Source organism: Aythya ferina, assembly GCF_964211825.1.
Source record: "Aythya ferina genome assembly, chromosome: 13".
Lineage (NCBI taxonomy): Eukaryota > Metazoa > Chordata > Aves > Anseriformes > Anatidae > Aythya > Aythya ferina.
Window position 1 is genome coordinate 7,815,858 of NC_140311.1, and position 16,369 is coordinate 7,832,226.

The following is a 16,369-nucleotide window of genomic DNA, read 5'->3' on the forward strand; positions in this document are numbered from 1 at the left end:
AAAGCGCCGGTGGCGAGCTATTAGCAATAATTCGATCCTGTACCCGCGCTGGAAATCTTAAAGGGATTTGTTTTCCTGCTTGCTCGCTCCTCGCTTTAATTTGCAGCTGGGGGCGAGCAGCACGGCGGCAGCCTGGACAAACTCTTTCAGCTTTGTGCAAACGAAGCGTTGCTTCCCACTGCTCGCTTCTCCGTTCAAGAGCTGCTGTCTCCGGGCGTGCTGAGAGCCCCCTTGCAGGCGCTGCTGGGGGCTGGGGTCGCCCTCAGCGCCCCCCTGCACCCGGGGCGCGGCGCCCGGGCCCCGCGGGGCAGGTGCGGGGCGCGGCGGGGCCAATGAGCGCCGGGGCGGCGCCGCGCGCGCGGGGCGACTCCCGCCAGGAGCGGAGCGGAGGGGCCAATGGGCGCGGGGCCCGGCGGGGAGGGAGCCAATGGGAGCGCGGCGGGGGCGGGGCCGCGGTTGGCGCTGGCGGGGCGCCGCGCGAAGGCGCGCGGGGCTGAGCTCCGCTCCGCGCTGCCCCGCCGCGCTGCAGCCCGGTCCCGGCGGGGCGGCCGGCGGCGTGTGCGGGTGTGCCAGCCCCTGCCAGCCCCTGCCAGTCCCGGGATGATGTCGAGCAGAGGCCGAGCGGTGCTGCCGGTGCTGCTGCTGCTGCTCGGTGCGCCGGGGGTCGCACAGGCGGCGGGGGATGCCTCGTGCCGCCCGGTGCGCACCGCCTTCCAGGTGCTGCAGCCCGGAGCCAAGTGGGTGCCCGAGAGCCCCGTGCCAGGTGAGGTCCTGCCCCCCCCAGCTGCCCGTGGTGTCCCGGATCGGTGGTACACGCTGCGCCCTTCTTGGGGCTGTACAGCCTCCGGGCTGGACGGGGCGGGTGGGTGCTGCCTCCCAGCCCGGGTCGGGTCGGGTCGTGCCGGGGGGATGCGCGGAGCCCCCTCGGGGGCGAGCCGCCAGCGCGGTGCTGAGCTCCCCCGGGCGCTGTGCGGGTGCTGGCTGCGTGCCTGCCTCACCTGCGGGGCTGCTGGCAACCGTGCCTCGCTCCTGCTCGGAGATGTGAGCGAAATTCCTGAATTCTCAGCGTTTTTGGTGACCGGCGGCTGTCAGCATCCCCAGGGTTGCGCGTACGGGGCGGGAGGGTCGCGATAGTCGCGGTGCGGAGCTGCCCGGATTGCTGCCGGGCTCGGCTCGCTGAGCAGCGGAGGGTGCCTGTCCGAGGAGCTGGGGATCGGAGTGTGCGAAGGAAGAGGCAAGAGGCAGGGGAAGTGCGGTGGAATCACCGCCAGCACGGGCTGCTCTTCCTAGCCACGCAAGAGCATCCTTGCATGCGGTGATGCTGCACAGCCCCGACGTGTGAGAGCCCCTGCTGCAGCGTGGGAGGTGAAGGGAGCTGCAGGGTGGCACTGTGGGTGCCCGTCCAGAGCCCTGCTGTCCATAGCGATACCTCGGCTTCCTTACAGCTGCACGGAGGGTTTAGACGTACCTCTCGGTACCCTTGTCCCTCTATCCTCGTGCCCCCTTCCCACGGTTTGGATGCTTTCCGTACTTCTCCCCTGGGAGCAGGAGCAGCGTCTCCTCTCTCTGCATCCCGCAGGACCTCGTTCAGCAGGGAGGGAGGCAGCGCTGCAAATAACCTCGATGAGGCGGCTACAGGGTGGGGACAGGGCTCCTCTTATTGCCATTAAAATGACACTCTCTGTTGCCTGTAATTAAAGGAGTGTTTTTCCCTGCTCCTGTGGAAGCAGTGAAATGCCTGCTTTGATCCCTAGATAACCTGAGTGTGGTTTCACAGGGCGAGGCGCCAGGGGTGGCAGCCGGGGATGCTCCCATGGGGTTGCTGCAGGCTTTGCCACGGGGTTGCTGGGTCTGTGCCTTAGCCTGAGCCTCCTGCTTCTCCAGCATGGCTCAGGCTCCCCAGGAGCCCCAGCTGCTGCCCCAGTTTTTGGGAGGAGAAAGGAGCCCCCTTGCCTCCTTGTAGAGCCCATGGGTAGCCAGTTCCGTGTCCCCTTGCAGGGTGGGTGTTGCGAGTGAATGCCTCCAGCTTGTTACGATGATAAAGTTCCCACATTTCAAATTGAAAGTGGATTTTACATTTGCTTAAGTACATAAACTTGATCATAATTAAAGCAATGACTGCTTGCTTATACCTTGGGTCTGGCCCGTCTTGCATGACTCTGTGTAGTAATTACACTTCAGAGCACTCGCTTCTCCTAGTAGCAGCTGCATAAATCTCAGTAATAGGGGAGCATCACTCAAGAACTATTTTCCAGGCTTCAGTTTAGTGCTTTATTTCTTTCATACATCTGTCAATTAAAAAAAAAGTTCTGGAGTTCCCAGTCACAAATCACCACGGAATCGATTCTGGGAACCTTTGCCTATAGATCATATTAGCCTGGAGAAACTGAGCGTTTAACCAACTTATTTTAAATGTGGGTTTGTTTTATCTCTTAACACAAACAGAAAAGCATGACTGCTAGTATCCACGTATTGCATTATGAGCAGTTGTGGCTGAAGGTATAAGTCTAGGAAACATTGCAGAGTTGCAGTGCATGCAGGAGAAATGTCACAGGGCTTCGTTTTACTGGATCAGCGGTGTATGGGCTGGGGGGACATCGACACAGCACTCTCATAGGGGAGCCCAGCTGTGTCAGCTTGGTACTCCTAATTTAAGGAAAAAAAATCAAGGGAAGTGTCGTGCTGTTTCATGACTGGAACTAATGCTACGGGAGAAATGCTAGCTGGAGGCACGCATTAGGCAGGGAGCAGGGACTTGGTCTCCTCTGGTACCGCAGCCAGCGGTCCAGGGTTTTGCAGCTCTGGACCACGCTTTGGCATGCCTGCATGGTGGCAGGGGGCAGCAGGACCCGATGTCTATCAGCTGCGGCTGGCTCCTCGGAGGGGTGGGAGGCTGTATTTCATGCCAGCAGCTCGGCTCGAGCTCTGTGAGGCATCTTATGCTGGAGGGCAGTGAAGGCAGTGTGACGGGAGAGTGCTTTTTATCGGCTTTTCTGCAGTTGAGACTTAATGCCAGCCCGTGAGCCAGCGTGTGGTTCTGCGCTGGGACAGCCGCCTTGGCTGTTCACACTCAATAATAGCTAAATTCTCTTTTCTTACGCTGCCTGTCTTTGTTTTCTTCTTCCTTTTGTCTTTTCCTGCATAATTGCTCATGTAGAAATAATAATTTGAATTTCCATTTTTCCTGGTCTGTTTCTTCTCTCATGTTTGCTGTTCAGATTGCTTTGTGTTCCTGATGACAGTCTGGATAACCAGACTGGTGCAAGTGGGTTACTTCCTCCCTTAAGAGGATAATGCCCCCTGCACACTATGTGTGTAAAGCCCTTTCTTCTTTTTTTCCTTATTTTTGGCAGCTGTTTTGTGCCAAGGTATTTTTTAATCTGCAAAATACAAATCCCAGCTCTCCCGGTTGGCTGCAGCGTAGCTTTGCTTGTGAGCTGCCTCCCTTTGTACTCCTCTTCCATTCTGCTTTTCCGGAGTGGGACTAATGGTCCTCCTCCCCATGCAGCCTTTCTGTTCAGCTTAGTGTGGTAGTTTAAGATCTGAGTTTACTAGATAATTGAGTTTTCTGTTCCTAATTATTTCAGGCCTGCAAGTTGCTCTCTTGATAGTTAAGAGAGCAGGAGCAGAACCCTAAAATTTAGTAACCTCCTCAGGCAGTGATTTTATAGTGAGATCATTACTTATTTTTTTTTTTCCAGGGGTTAATTATAACATCCTGAATAGTGTTCTTCAGAGCCTTTGGAATGGCTGTAGCATGCGTGCATGTGACTGTAATAAATGTGGATGGTGAGTGGCTATCCACCAATTAACGCCATGTTTTTGAGGCGCGTTGTTGATACATTTTTACATCTGTTGGGAGGAAACTCTTACATGGCAAAAGCTCTCTCTTTTCTTTATAACCTCTTCTAAATGACATGGTGTTACATTTGCGTTGCAGTTTTCTGGCCAACTTTGCAAGGCTTCAGAAAGAATCCAGTCGTGAAAGGCAAGATGGAGCAGAAGATAAAGGATAATCAAGTAGTAATAAATATCCCATGCAGTGCCCGTACTGTTCCAACTTTAATCACCTATTGAGCAAGGTTGTTTTATAATTTATATCTCTTTAATTGGGTTTTAAAAAGATCAGCACTTAACCTGGGTTCTGAACAGCCACATTTCCTTCCCTCCTCAATGATGAGCATTCAAAACAAGTGACAGATGCTTGATTACAAAGTGGCGTAACTTAAAAGAAAGTTTTTAATAATAATTAACAAAAAGTCTTGAAACAGCTGGGGGAAAATCCACCGTATTTAAAGATTGAATCGCTACTTTCATCTGTTTAAAACATGCTGCTGGTTGTGAAACAATTAGGGAAAGAAAACTGTCCGAAAGCAGCAGCTTTCCTATGGGCAGTATGAACACAGGGGTGGGATGAAGCCCTCCGATGTTTCCAGCCTGCAGAACGTGAGTGGCAGCACCCCTCCCATCACGCAGGCAGGCTGCAGTAATGTAATGTTAACCAGGGACATGTTCTTATTTTGGCAATGCCTGGGGTATGTTTTGTGGGAATGTTGATCTGATTTAAGCTTCTGTTGGATCTGGTAGGTTTGTGCGCCCCAGGGAATTGCACGGCTTGTCTGCTGGTATCTGGTGACAGAGCTGGAGCTATCCTGGGCTGCTTAAAATCAAAATACAATCTTTCAGCCGCACTAAGGAGCTTGAAGCTGCCTGTGGATGATCTCTGTGCTTTTTTTGACATGTAATTCACTGAAATTATTTTTCACTTCTGCTGCGCTAACCACCTATCCGTGGGAATCATTTGACTTTGGCCTGCAGTTAAATGCTTGAAATTCACCACCGCCCGTTCCTTGGCTAAAACTCCCTGCCCCAGAAGCAGGGGGGAGATTCAGGGTGCTCCCGAAATGACTGCTGCGGTAGAGAGCTCAGTTCTATCAGCTCGGAATGTATGCAAAATTTCCGGAGCACTTACACTGCTGCTCCCCAAGATGGCATAAATGGTACGGTGCTGTAACAGTGCCTCGTGTCCGCGCTGTGCCCGTGGAAGGGGCCGCATCCTGCTCGTCTCACCCACGGCAGCTGTATTTCAGAGGTTTGGGCTCCTGGGTGTGTCATTGCATCAGTGTCACTGGGCTTGTGAAGACTGGTATGTGGGCGTCCAGATGCAATTTTTTAAGTGTTGGAGTAACTCGTGAGGTGTTTTCTTTCCAAAAATGAAATTGCAATGATCTATAGCAAACAGAGGAGGTCATTTGCAAGGGCTGAGTCTGGAATTATGAGGTGTAATGGCTTGAAACTTAAAGAAAAAGGGGTGTGTGTAGGTTGGGAGATAAAAACAATCTTAACAGTAAGGGCCATTAAGCAGTGGAATGGGCTCAGCTATCGCAAGTCAGAGCTATCACAGAGGGTGTTTGAGTTAGATAAAGTGCTGGAGGGGGTGGATTGGGAGGCAGGGGTAGGATTTGATGACTTGCAGGATCTTTTCCATTGCCTTTATGGAGCCAGAAACGTGGGACAGTTTAATTAATGCCAGAGTCTGATTCTCAAGCTTGCAGTAAGCTTCCAAGTGTCAGAGGCTCGGCATGGACCCCAGTGTTGTGCTTCAGGAGCATACGGGGTCTCACAGCTCCAGCAGGTGGGATGTGGGACCTGGGGCTCTTGGGTGGTGCTGCTGCAGCAGCACAAGGGCAGAAAAGGCTCCTCCAAGCAGCAGCGTGAATGAAACCCAAGCCTACCCGAGGTCAAAAATGTTCCCATTCCACTGATGTCTCAGCTGGGGTCAGAGGCTGTGCTGGTGGCTCCTGGGCATCGGAGGTTCCCATCCTTGCTGTTGGGGCTTACAAACAGGGCTGTTGGTCTGCTCTGTGTCTAGGAAAGCCGTATACAGAAACAGGTGGTAGATGGAGCCTGGCCCCCTTCTTGGGCCTTCCGTAGCAGTGCTTTGCACCGAAAGGGACCTTGTCCCTCGTGGCTATTAGGAGCCTGTCCTGCCTGTATTGACCTGTTGCTTTTACTGTGACGTTTCTGGTCAGCGGTGTTAGTTGGCTATCTCTGTAAAACATTTTAAGCTGTCAGAGTTAATTCCTGGGCTCTTTCCTCCTCCTCCGTGATTGCTCTGCTACAGCATGTGCCTGTCTTTTTACTTACTTCACAAAAATAAAAATCCATTTAAGGGGAGAAATTGGCTTAATTGCTAAAAAGAAGGATGGGAGATGAGTAGGTGACCTTGCTGCTTCCTATCCCTGGCTCTCGCTTGCACAGATCTCTTAATTGCCAACTCTGATTTTCTATATTGGTATTTCCATTAATCACAGAAAGCTTTTTTTAAAAAAATTGAAATGTGTCCTAATATAATAAATGTAGGAGGAAATAAGCTTCATATTAACAAGAAATTCATGGCTGTATTGTAGTGTTAAAGGAACCATGCTAAGCCTTTTTGTGGTGTAAATTAACTCAGATTTAGTTTTAAAATACCTCTTTAACTTGCTGTTATATAACCACTTCTTTCATTAATGCAGTGTCTTGCTGCCACGTGATTTTATGGGCTCTGTTATTTTTTCAGTGTGGGAAATACCTGTCACCATGCTCCTTAGGAGCATGTTAGCTCGAACCGATGAGAGTTGCTCTCCAGATGTCTGCAGCACTGTCTCTGTGCAAGGGCTTTATCAATAAATTAATGCTGTGTGCCCCATTTTGCAGAAGGAGTAACTGAGGCAGTGGTAGGGATGGTGTTGAGGTTCCCAGTGTGGTTACAGCATCCTTTTGCCCCTTTGCCACGCACTGTTTTGCAGCAGCTGCTGGACTTGTGTTGGTCCTTGTAAGCTCCTTTCCACATGTGAAATGCGTGTTCCAGATGAAGAGTTTTGTGTGTTTTTTCCTTTTTTTTTTTTCCTCCCCACCCACTAGACTGTGCTACAGGAAGGAATGGGGGCTAGAGGGAGGAGGGTTTCTGCTGTGAGCCCTGACAGCTGGTTTTCCCTTGGCACTATGCATGACTCTTCTTCAGGAGGTACACGATTGAACTGACATTAATATTAATCCTGTTCTTCTAAAGTACACTTAGAAAAGTGACTTTTGACACTTTATAGTAATTAGAGAGAATGTGGTAAAAGACTCTTAAGGTAGGAAGGAGAAGGAAACCTGGAAGGATGCATAATCCTCCCAGAGCAAAGATGTAAATTGCTGAACTTGCTCAACTGCCTTCTATTAAGGAAGAAAATCTGTAGCAATGGGGAGGACAGAGCAAGAGCTGAGGTGTGCATGGAGCATTCAGCCCCATCTGGGCTGTCTGTCACTTGGTTTGGGGATGGTTTCCTAACCCCATTTTTGGTCAGTGCTGAGCCTAATGGGGAGCTGCTCTGATATGCCTGGAGTGTGCTACAATTCAGATGGCAACGACTGTGAAATGAGAAGTTCTTGCTGCTATCTGGCCCTAGATAGTTGTGTCTTGGCGTTTTAATGGTGTTGTTGCTTACTGTCTGGCTTTATAATAGCATCATCAAATTAAATGTGTTTTTGCACAATGAGGGCTATTTGCTCTGATAAGTGCTTGCTGCCCTGTTTGTGTTTGCAGGACCACAGTTTACTACTGAAAGTTGATTGCAAATGTGACTTTTTGTTGCTGCTCTGACAGCTCACCTGCTTCATCTTCTCTTGGTGTCTGAACCAAAAGGATGATTTTTTATTTTTTTTTTCCTAGAAGTTATTTATGACCTATTAGGCAGCAACTCTTCCTGAAATGTAAGCTAATCTTTCTTCCTACCACAAGGAGTGACAGCTTTGGGAAGGATTTTGGGAATGTCAAAAAACAAGGGTTAACACTGACGACCAGTGCCTTGAGGTACAGCTTGAGATGCAAGAGCAAGCGAAGGTCCTCTTGCCCTTGTTCAGTGCTGGTGGCTGGACAGAGGAGCTGCCCATATGGCTGTGCAGTTGCACATCTGCCTGTTTCAGGGCTCAGCGTGTGCCTCGGGGTCTGTCCCTCTGCAATGGGACTGGGAAAAGTGAAGCGGTGAGCCTTGGGCTTTGCATTTTGCAGTGGAGGAAGGATCGGATAGGGAAACTGGTGAGAGGACTCAGCTGCATACACCTTAAAAGTCTGTACTAAAAAAAGCAAAGCAAATCATTATTCTTGTGGCTCCCTATTGTTACTAGTAGCGCTGTACATGCAAAAGGATGGAGATCACAGGGAAATAATACAGTTACTTGTCTTCAGCTAGCTGGTTAAAGTCTCCACAAATTGCAAGCACAGTCTGTATGTTGGGCTACACGTATTGCTCTATTCATTGTAATCAGCTTCAAACCCTGGTCCCTTTTTCCATCTACCACACCATCTCTTCTGGCTGCCTGCAGCTCCTTGCCAACGCACTACCGGGCACATGGGAGGCAGCAGGGCAATGCTCTGTATTGCTCGGCTCAGCACCAGCACACCTGGGGATGGAGAACATGGGAGCTAAAGCAAGCATTGTGTTGGCATGTGTGTGTAGCAAGCTCTCGGGAGCTATTGCCCAGCAATCCTGGCTCTCCCTTATCAGTCCTCTCCTTTGGCTGAGCTGCTTGCTCAGGACAAATTCCAGAAATGTCATCAGTTTGCCCAAACAGTAATTGCAGTGATACCAATGCATGGAGTAGGTTTCCTCTATGCTTGCAACAATTCTACCTCCTCATGCAAGTTTTTTACACTTGTTTGTGTCTCTAGGATCAGATCTGCAAGTATGTATCCCAAAGGGCTCCACGTGCTGCTCCAGGAAGATGGAAGAGAAATACCAGGCAGCAGCCCGTCTGAACATGGAGCAGCTCCTGCAGTCTGCCAGCATGGAGCTGAAATTCCTTGTCATCCAGAATGCTGCCGTCTTCCAAGGTGAGTGCTCGGGGGTGGTTCAGACGTGCAGAAGGAGAAGGCAGTTCTGCTCCTCTTCCTGAGCACTTGGCAATCAGAAGCCCATGTGGCTGAAAGTCTTCCCTTCATATTTATTTTTTGTATATATATTATGTATACTTATACGTTAAAAATTAAATCTCTTCCTCATCTTCAGGAATGATTTGCCTTTCTCATCTTATAAGGAAAGACAGATTTATATTTTGGTTCTGTGCTGCCTGAAGTTTGTTCCAGTGCCCTTCTTGCCTGTGCCTGCTTGGATCCCCAGGCATGTGGCTGAGCACTAGCCCAGAGCCAAAGCTACTGCCTGTGAAAGCCCTTGCTCTTGGTTGCAGTCCATTGACTTGTTGGGAGCATGTCCTATGCTCCTCTTCCACCTTCCCCAAGGTTTGTGCATGCTGCCTGTTTCCTCTGTCCTGTATCCTGAGCCACATCCTCCAGGCAGAGGTAAAACCACTCACAGTGTGGTTTTGGAGTGCTTTCACCATGAGAGAGATGTTTGGGTTCTCTCTCTGCTAGGGGCTGCTCTAGGGGGGCAGTGGCAGTACTGTTGGAGGACTGTCCCGTGTAGGTATACCCACCCCCTTCCCCTCTGAAAAGACAAAGCTGTGGTGTGGGCATTGCTGCGCATGAAAGAGCTTGCCTTTATCAATAAATAATACACCTGTTTTGGTGTATGGCAGCTCTACAGAGCTTGTCCTAAATATTCCTGTAGTCGAAACAGCAAGTGTAAAACTGAAGACCAAGCCACTTTGTGTGCAAACTTAACAATAAATGGAAACACACTTCTAGAAGAATTAAATGATTTGCGCAAGTACCATCTTGCAGGATTCTGGCAGTTGCAGATTCTACCATGTTGCAGTAATGTCATCTGGTTCTAACCCCACTGTAATGCCTGGTAAGCATCTAAACTTTGTGTATTTCTTAATTGGTCTCTGCCACAAAAAAAAAAAAAAGGTTATTCCATGTGAAGGGGAAGAGATTGCCATGTTCACAAGTGTGGTTTGTTTTATTTGACATGGGCTGTTTGAACACTTGGTAACCTCATGCCATGTTGTATAGTAGCACCTCTCTTCTCCTAACAATAAGGTGATGTATTGTCTTTTTAGCAAAACTGACCTTTAACAACTATTTTCTATTCTGGATACATGCCAGTTTGTATTACTTAAATCTGTAATCATTTCTGTGGCCTTTACGCAAGCAAGAGTTATTCCACCCATGGTTAATGTGCAGTAAAATGATTGCTTGTTTGTTGAGTGCTCTCCTATTGGGATTCCGTCACTCTATATTAATAGCATTTTTACTTATATTTAAAAAAAGACACAAACAATCAAGTGTTTTTTTTCCTTCATGCTGATGTTTTTGTAGGATAATCTGACTTATTTTTATTCATACCTCACCAACAGCAAGACCCAAAGCCTGCTAAGTCTGTGGCATCATGGCAAAGCTCTGTTCTGGTCCATGCCTGACTGGTGCAGTCTGTTGTGTTGTGTTTCTTTCAACATAAGATCAGATAAATTGCTGAGGAGGTAACAGCGTTTTTTTTTTTTCAGTTCTTCTTAACGTAATGACTATTAAATTTCAATTCTGCTAAACAGGATGGGGTAAAACTAATGAGAGGTTGGTTTCTTAGACACTGGAAATGTAGACTAGTTTCGGAAATAGGGGGTAAGTTGTCTGGAATAGAAAGCCTTTACCTCCTCCCCTACCACTTGACATACATTGCAACTTTTGAGGCTTTTTTTGTATATATATGAATGATACTCTGTTATATAGGTTGTGCTGTTCCTCTGAACTTTCTGCTTCTTTTTAAAAGAGCTGAATCCCTTGCTTTGGTTTTTATTATTATTTACTGTGATTCCTGGCCATGAAAGTCCTGTCCCTGTGCAGGGGCTTTGGAGCTGATGTTAATCTGAAAAGCCTCATTCTGCTGAATTGCCATTCTTTTTGCTGGGGTTTGGGAAAAGCATTTAGTTGAAGAATTTCTGACCGCTTCTGCTAATAAGAAGATCACGACTAATAAAAATACATTTTGTAATTCCATTGTAGAAGAAGAATTTTTAACTGTAACCCTTGTGCTCACTTCAATTACATCGTATCAAATGTTTTGGATTTGGAAAGGGACTATTCATTAGGCTCTTACAATTGGGTACTTTCGTCTTCTAAATGTAGAGGCTTGAAGTCTGTAGAATGCTTTCTTTTTTTTATAGGTGAATCTTTTGCTGCTTGTTTGTACTTTGACAGCTGTGCCAGAAGCTGTTTCAGCTTTAGAAATATTCTGGACCCAACGTATGGCAGTCAGATTTCATGTTTCATGGCACTGCTCATGGGATGGGATGGGTCTTAGGACATTGCTAAGGGACCTGGCAATGCGGTAGGATGTGACAGACTTCTGCCCATGTGCTCTTTGCTTTCTCCCCCCTTTACCAAGGTGGGTGTCAAGAACACCTGGTTGCAGGCTAGAGAACTTCCAAGCTCTTGGCGTGTCTTGTGGAGCGTTGGACCCCAGTGTCTGTGGGGGATCATCCTGTGCTGAGGATGGGTAATTGCACCACTATCTAGAGCGGAGTAATATGTTGGTATGGAAACCTATCCCAGCCACTCATATTAAAAACACAAACGTAAAACCCTTCAGAGTTCATTTTAATATTTTTAGCCTGGTATCTAAAGGGACTGCTAGTCTGACAAACAAAATCTCACCCAGATGTTATTATTTTGCACTAAATTTAATTTCTTCCTGCTGGAGCTAGAGCTGCATCTCTGTTGATAAAGATCAAGGGAAATTGTCTGGCATTTACTGAAAATCTCATCCAGGCCTATCTGTTACAATGTTCACTTAGCAAAGTTTATTAGATTATTAGTTTTAGACCCTTGGGCTTCCTCTTTATTGCAGTTAAGAAGGAAAAAATCCCAACAAAAAACCTTTCCTTCACTAAATTTAAATGGTACAATTAGCGCCTGGTCTTATCTTACAGGCATTTTTTAAAATTATGAAGATGATTTACGTAGTGATTTAATCCTTTGGAAACTTGCTGAGTTTGACAGTGTTAAAATTGATTGTAGCTGCCTTGACTGCAGTTAAATCTTACTCCAGGATTTCTCTGTGGGCAGGTTTTTTTCTTGCTTTCATGCAGTGTAACCATGCTGCTCTTTGCATGTGTGCATGCTTCCCGGCTCAGGGTCTCAGATGATGGCAGCTGCAGCTGAGCTGTATCAGCTCAGAACTTGCTCTTGTCACTGTCTGAAAATGACATTTAGTGTTGCTCCAGGGTTCTCATCCTGACTAATTAGGGAGTCAATGCTACAAACTTGCTGTGGCAAACAGCAAGAGCCATGCCACAATATTCTTTTCTCCCACATCCTCTGACTTTAGATCTTGGCTTTTCGGTGAGGAGGGATTTATGGCTCTGCCACCATTTTATGATTAAAATGATAAAAAAAAAAAAAAAAAGCCCTAAATGCGACTGACTTCCTAAGTTTGGGAATTTTCTTTTGAGTGGTCACTTGAATTCTCATCCTGCATATTGATACTATTGCACTATAGTTAACAGAAAATTAAAGCTATATCAGCTGCTCAAATGAAGCTTTCATAACATACTCCTCCTAGCTCTGTGTCCAAGGGAAAAAGTACTCTTTAAAAAGGTAAAGAATGCAGCACTATTAAGCACCGAAGGACTCCCTAGGGAAGAGGAGCATCTGCACCCATTGCTTTGTGTAGGACTTGCTGGTAATCTTCCCCATCCAGTAAGCGTGACACACAGCAGTTAGCGCTCCTATTTCTAGGGACTGCTTCTGTGGGAGTAATGCGGTGTGCTCATGGGGAACGTTGCTTTCATTATTTTAAATGATTGCTTAAATAAGCTAGCAGCGGGATCTCATGTTGTCCTTCTGCAGCCTCTTCTGTTGGTACTAGTCAAATACTGGAGGGGCCTGTCTGCATGGTGCAGACTCTGGGTTGTCAGAGCGTGTTGGTGCCTGCTCTGCCATCTCCTTACAGTGATCGTGAGGTTGCTGGAGCCAGCAGGGTAGCAGTGGTGTAAATCCTGGCATACCCCAAATGCCTGTTTCTGACTCTGAATCTAGCCTCCCTGCTGCTTATGTGGGTGCAGGGCTTGCTTCCACCTCCTTCTGAAATAGCTCCTGTGGGGCAGCACGTGGCAGCTCCCAGCTCTGTGCCGTGGGGCTGCTGAGCTGCTGGGGCAGTGTGTGGGCTGCAGGGGAACCTGGGGTCGTTAGGGTGTAATTACCTGGCCTGGAAATTGGCCAGTATACTGCGGTTGAATCCCCCTTGACGAAAGCTTGCAGTCTTAAGACTTGCTCTGTTCTCTATCAAGATGATGGTATGTAACCCTCTGAAAATGGGAACTAGAACCCAAACAGAGCTCTGTTGGATATACAAGGAGAGCTTGCAGGGGCTACGGACACTTGAGGGGCTTTTGGGATGCCTGTTTCATAGTAGTTTCTAGGAAGGCTGCTCAAATCACTACGGGTAAACCTTCCTGTATTTGTATGGTATTCTCTTATTCATAGGAGAATCCTTTTTTTTTCTTCTTTTTTCTCCTTCCTCTGGAGCTGAGCCCTTAGTGGTTCTGGCAGAGGAGCTGGTGTGAGGAGGACTTCGATTCATCTCCCCTCTTGTGCTGCAGGAGGATAAAGGCAGAGCTGTAATTCTTAGTGCTACCAGGCAGCTCTGAAGGCTGTAAATCCTCCATTAGGCATAAATGCAGCCATTTTGGTTATTTATAGTTATTTACACTATCCATTCATATCTGTCAGGAATGAAGGCAATTCTGACATTGCAAGCTTCTATCAGGTTATCTTTAATCAGTTTAGAGGCACCTAAACCACAAATATATCAAATAGCCAATCCTAATGTCGGAGTTCTCTAAAGTATGACTGAATTATTTATTTTGTTATGATGAAAATGTCTGGGCTTTATTGGGTTTTCTTTGAAGAACTTGATTCTGCTTGAAGTCTGGAAGATAAAAGATCAGCGATTGTCTCTCCAAGTTTCTTATTCCGAATCCTTCAAGGCTTTTCATTTTTCACAAGCTGCTGTTACTACTTTAGAGTCAAGGTGAGGGAGCTGAGATTTCTTTTCTTCTTTTAAAGAGGTTTAAGTATATAACAACTTTTATCTTTACTAATTATGCCTTGTACTTGTAAATCCAGGATGCGTGCAGCATCAATTAGGTGAGAAGAGACCAGCTATGTGGTGGGAGCTATTGCACGTTAATCGCCTAGAAAGATCCACTGGTACCACTGCTGCTGACCAGAGCTTTTGTCTTATTTGGAATAGTTTAATAAAAGTAAAAAAGATTCTTAGTCAAATGTGATGTTAGGGGGTGGTCAGCTCAGTAGCTGCAGGTGTGTTGTGAAAAGTGCATGTGAAAATGCTAACTTTTGCTTGTGGGTCTGTAAAATAGTAAGCTGACATTTTAGAATGGACTTGAATCAATGCATCTTTGTGAGGGAATATTAAAACTATAATTGGACTTTGAGTCAATAAGCATTACAAACAGATCTCTGTACCACATAATTCCTGTTCCTATTCAGTCCTCTGCAAACTGAGGTCTTGATGTATCCTGCTTTACATCTCTACTGTAACATTTCTGTGCTTTGAAAAATCTCTTGATTTATTGTGCAGTGTTTAAAAAAAATAAAAAATTCAACATTCATTTAAAATAGGAATAGTCTCACTGGGTCAGTTCAGGACAATATTGTGCCATTGGCAGCAGTTCCTGCCAGATGCGTTGGAAGCCCAAAGTTTGTAGTAGAAAACTATGGTGATATGTTTCCCTGGCTGATAACAGTGTTCTGAACTGGTGATTACAGGTAGGTGGAAAGAGGAAAGAGCTGTCTGCATAATGAGATCTCCAGTTGTCAGTATTGGTCTATGGAGGTAATGTTTCCTTTCAAATAACCAGAACTTATTGTTCATAAATCACAGTTAATCTGTTTATTACACTAGCATACGAAGCTAGAAGTCTGAAGTGTGCTATAATGCTTAGCTTTAGGAGCAAAGCAGTAATAGTAACAGCAGTTTCAAATGATTTGAAATTAGGGGATCAGCAAAATGCAGAAGTTTGTGGAGGCTCTGGGCATTAAAAATGACTGCTGAGGATTGATGAGTTTCTTTAACAAATTGTAAAATCCATCATCCAGGAGTTAGGGCATGAAACTGCCCTCCTGAGCCGCATAAACCACGGGTTTGGAAGTATTGCATGACAGCACACAGTACCGGGAAGGGAGATTTTGAGAGATGCTTGTTTTTTTTTTTTTTTTCCCCTCCTCTTGCTATCTGGAGCTAAATGCCACCACAGCATTGGTGCACAGCTTGCCGGCTCTGGGTGTGCTGGGTTGGGGGTTGCTCCCACGAGGAGCTCATTTGGAGCCTAAGATGTGACTGGAAGGGTGCAGCCTGTGGAGGACCTGGGCAGTTGCATGTGGTATGAGATAGCTTTCCCATGCCCTGCCTCTCTTTAATTCCCCTGCAATCAAATACTGCTGACACTCTTCTTCTTTTCAGTGAAATGAGGCTTGGAGGTTAACGGGGGCTTTTCATATAATTGCCTACGTGCTGCTTTAGCAGTTCTTGGCACTTGGTGTCTGGGCTTGGGGGTCCTCAATATAGGGTTTGTGTGGGAATTCCTGGATGCCTGTGGGCCTTTATTCTGCTACTGGAGAACTGTCCTCTGCCAGCTCTGCTGCTGCTTTTCTGCTGTGTAAGGGGATGGTGCTCATCTTCTGACAGAGGGGAGCCCATCTTAGGGCTGCTCCTTGGCTGGGCTGATCCTCTTGTCATTGGTGCTCTGCTTCCATAGGAGATATGGCCCTCTTGCAAAGCGTACAACTGTAGGGAATTCGTGATGATTTAGGGAAGTAAAAAATACATACCTGTGCTTTGGGGGTTGATGCTCTGCTCTTATGACAAACTGCAGTGTGTCAGGAAACCTGCACTTGGGGAGGGGACCTTTACTGAGGCATAAGGAGGCATCTGGCTGGGATCTTTGCGGGAGAGGCCTTGGCTGCCAGGTGCCTGAAGTGTCCCCTGTATTCCTTCTGTATTCTGCATCTGTATTCCTTCCCTCATGTGCTTCTGCATTGTGCAATGCTATAGTGCTACCCTGTCTCGTCTGCTTCTGGACCCCTGCTGCAAAACGTGATCCTCTGTCTGTGCCACCTTGCAGGAGCATGAGTTGTGAGATAACCAGAGAGGGCTCACATGTTCCTTTGAGCCTTCTGCTTCTACAAGGTGGGCTGTCTTCTCTAATTACATTTTGAGCTAGGAGTTCTCCTTGACAGTTCAAGTACTAGCATTCTCAAAATGCTTCCTAGTGATATGAAGTAGTCAAATTACATCTTCAAGTGCGGTGTTACCCTTGAACGTGGTATTTGTAGAGCTGCTCGGTGCCATTGTCATCTATTCCCCTTTGTAATTCCAGTACAGAAACAGGCACGCTGGTATCTTCCATGTCTTGGCCTGAAGGC

At 47.1% G+C, this 16,369-nt stretch overlaps 1 protein-coding gene across 2 annotated transcripts in view; it reads left to right on the forward strand.

Annotated features, from left to right (window-relative positions):
* The first annotated feature begins 501 nt into the window (after positions 1-501).
* GPC3 (glypican 3) overlaps positions 502-16,369 on the forward strand; it is a 145,979-nt gene continuing 130,111 nt past the window's right edge. For both annotated transcript variants that reach the window (XM_084535133.1, XM_084535134.1), the window contains exons 1-2: positions 502-763; positions 8,699-8,860. In XM_084535133.1, the coding sequence (XP_084391259.1) occupies positions 601-763; positions 8,699-8,860 (325 nt within the window). In that variant the 5' untranslated portion in view covers positions 502-600. The remainder of the gene's footprint in view (positions 764-8,698; positions 8,861-16,369) is intronic.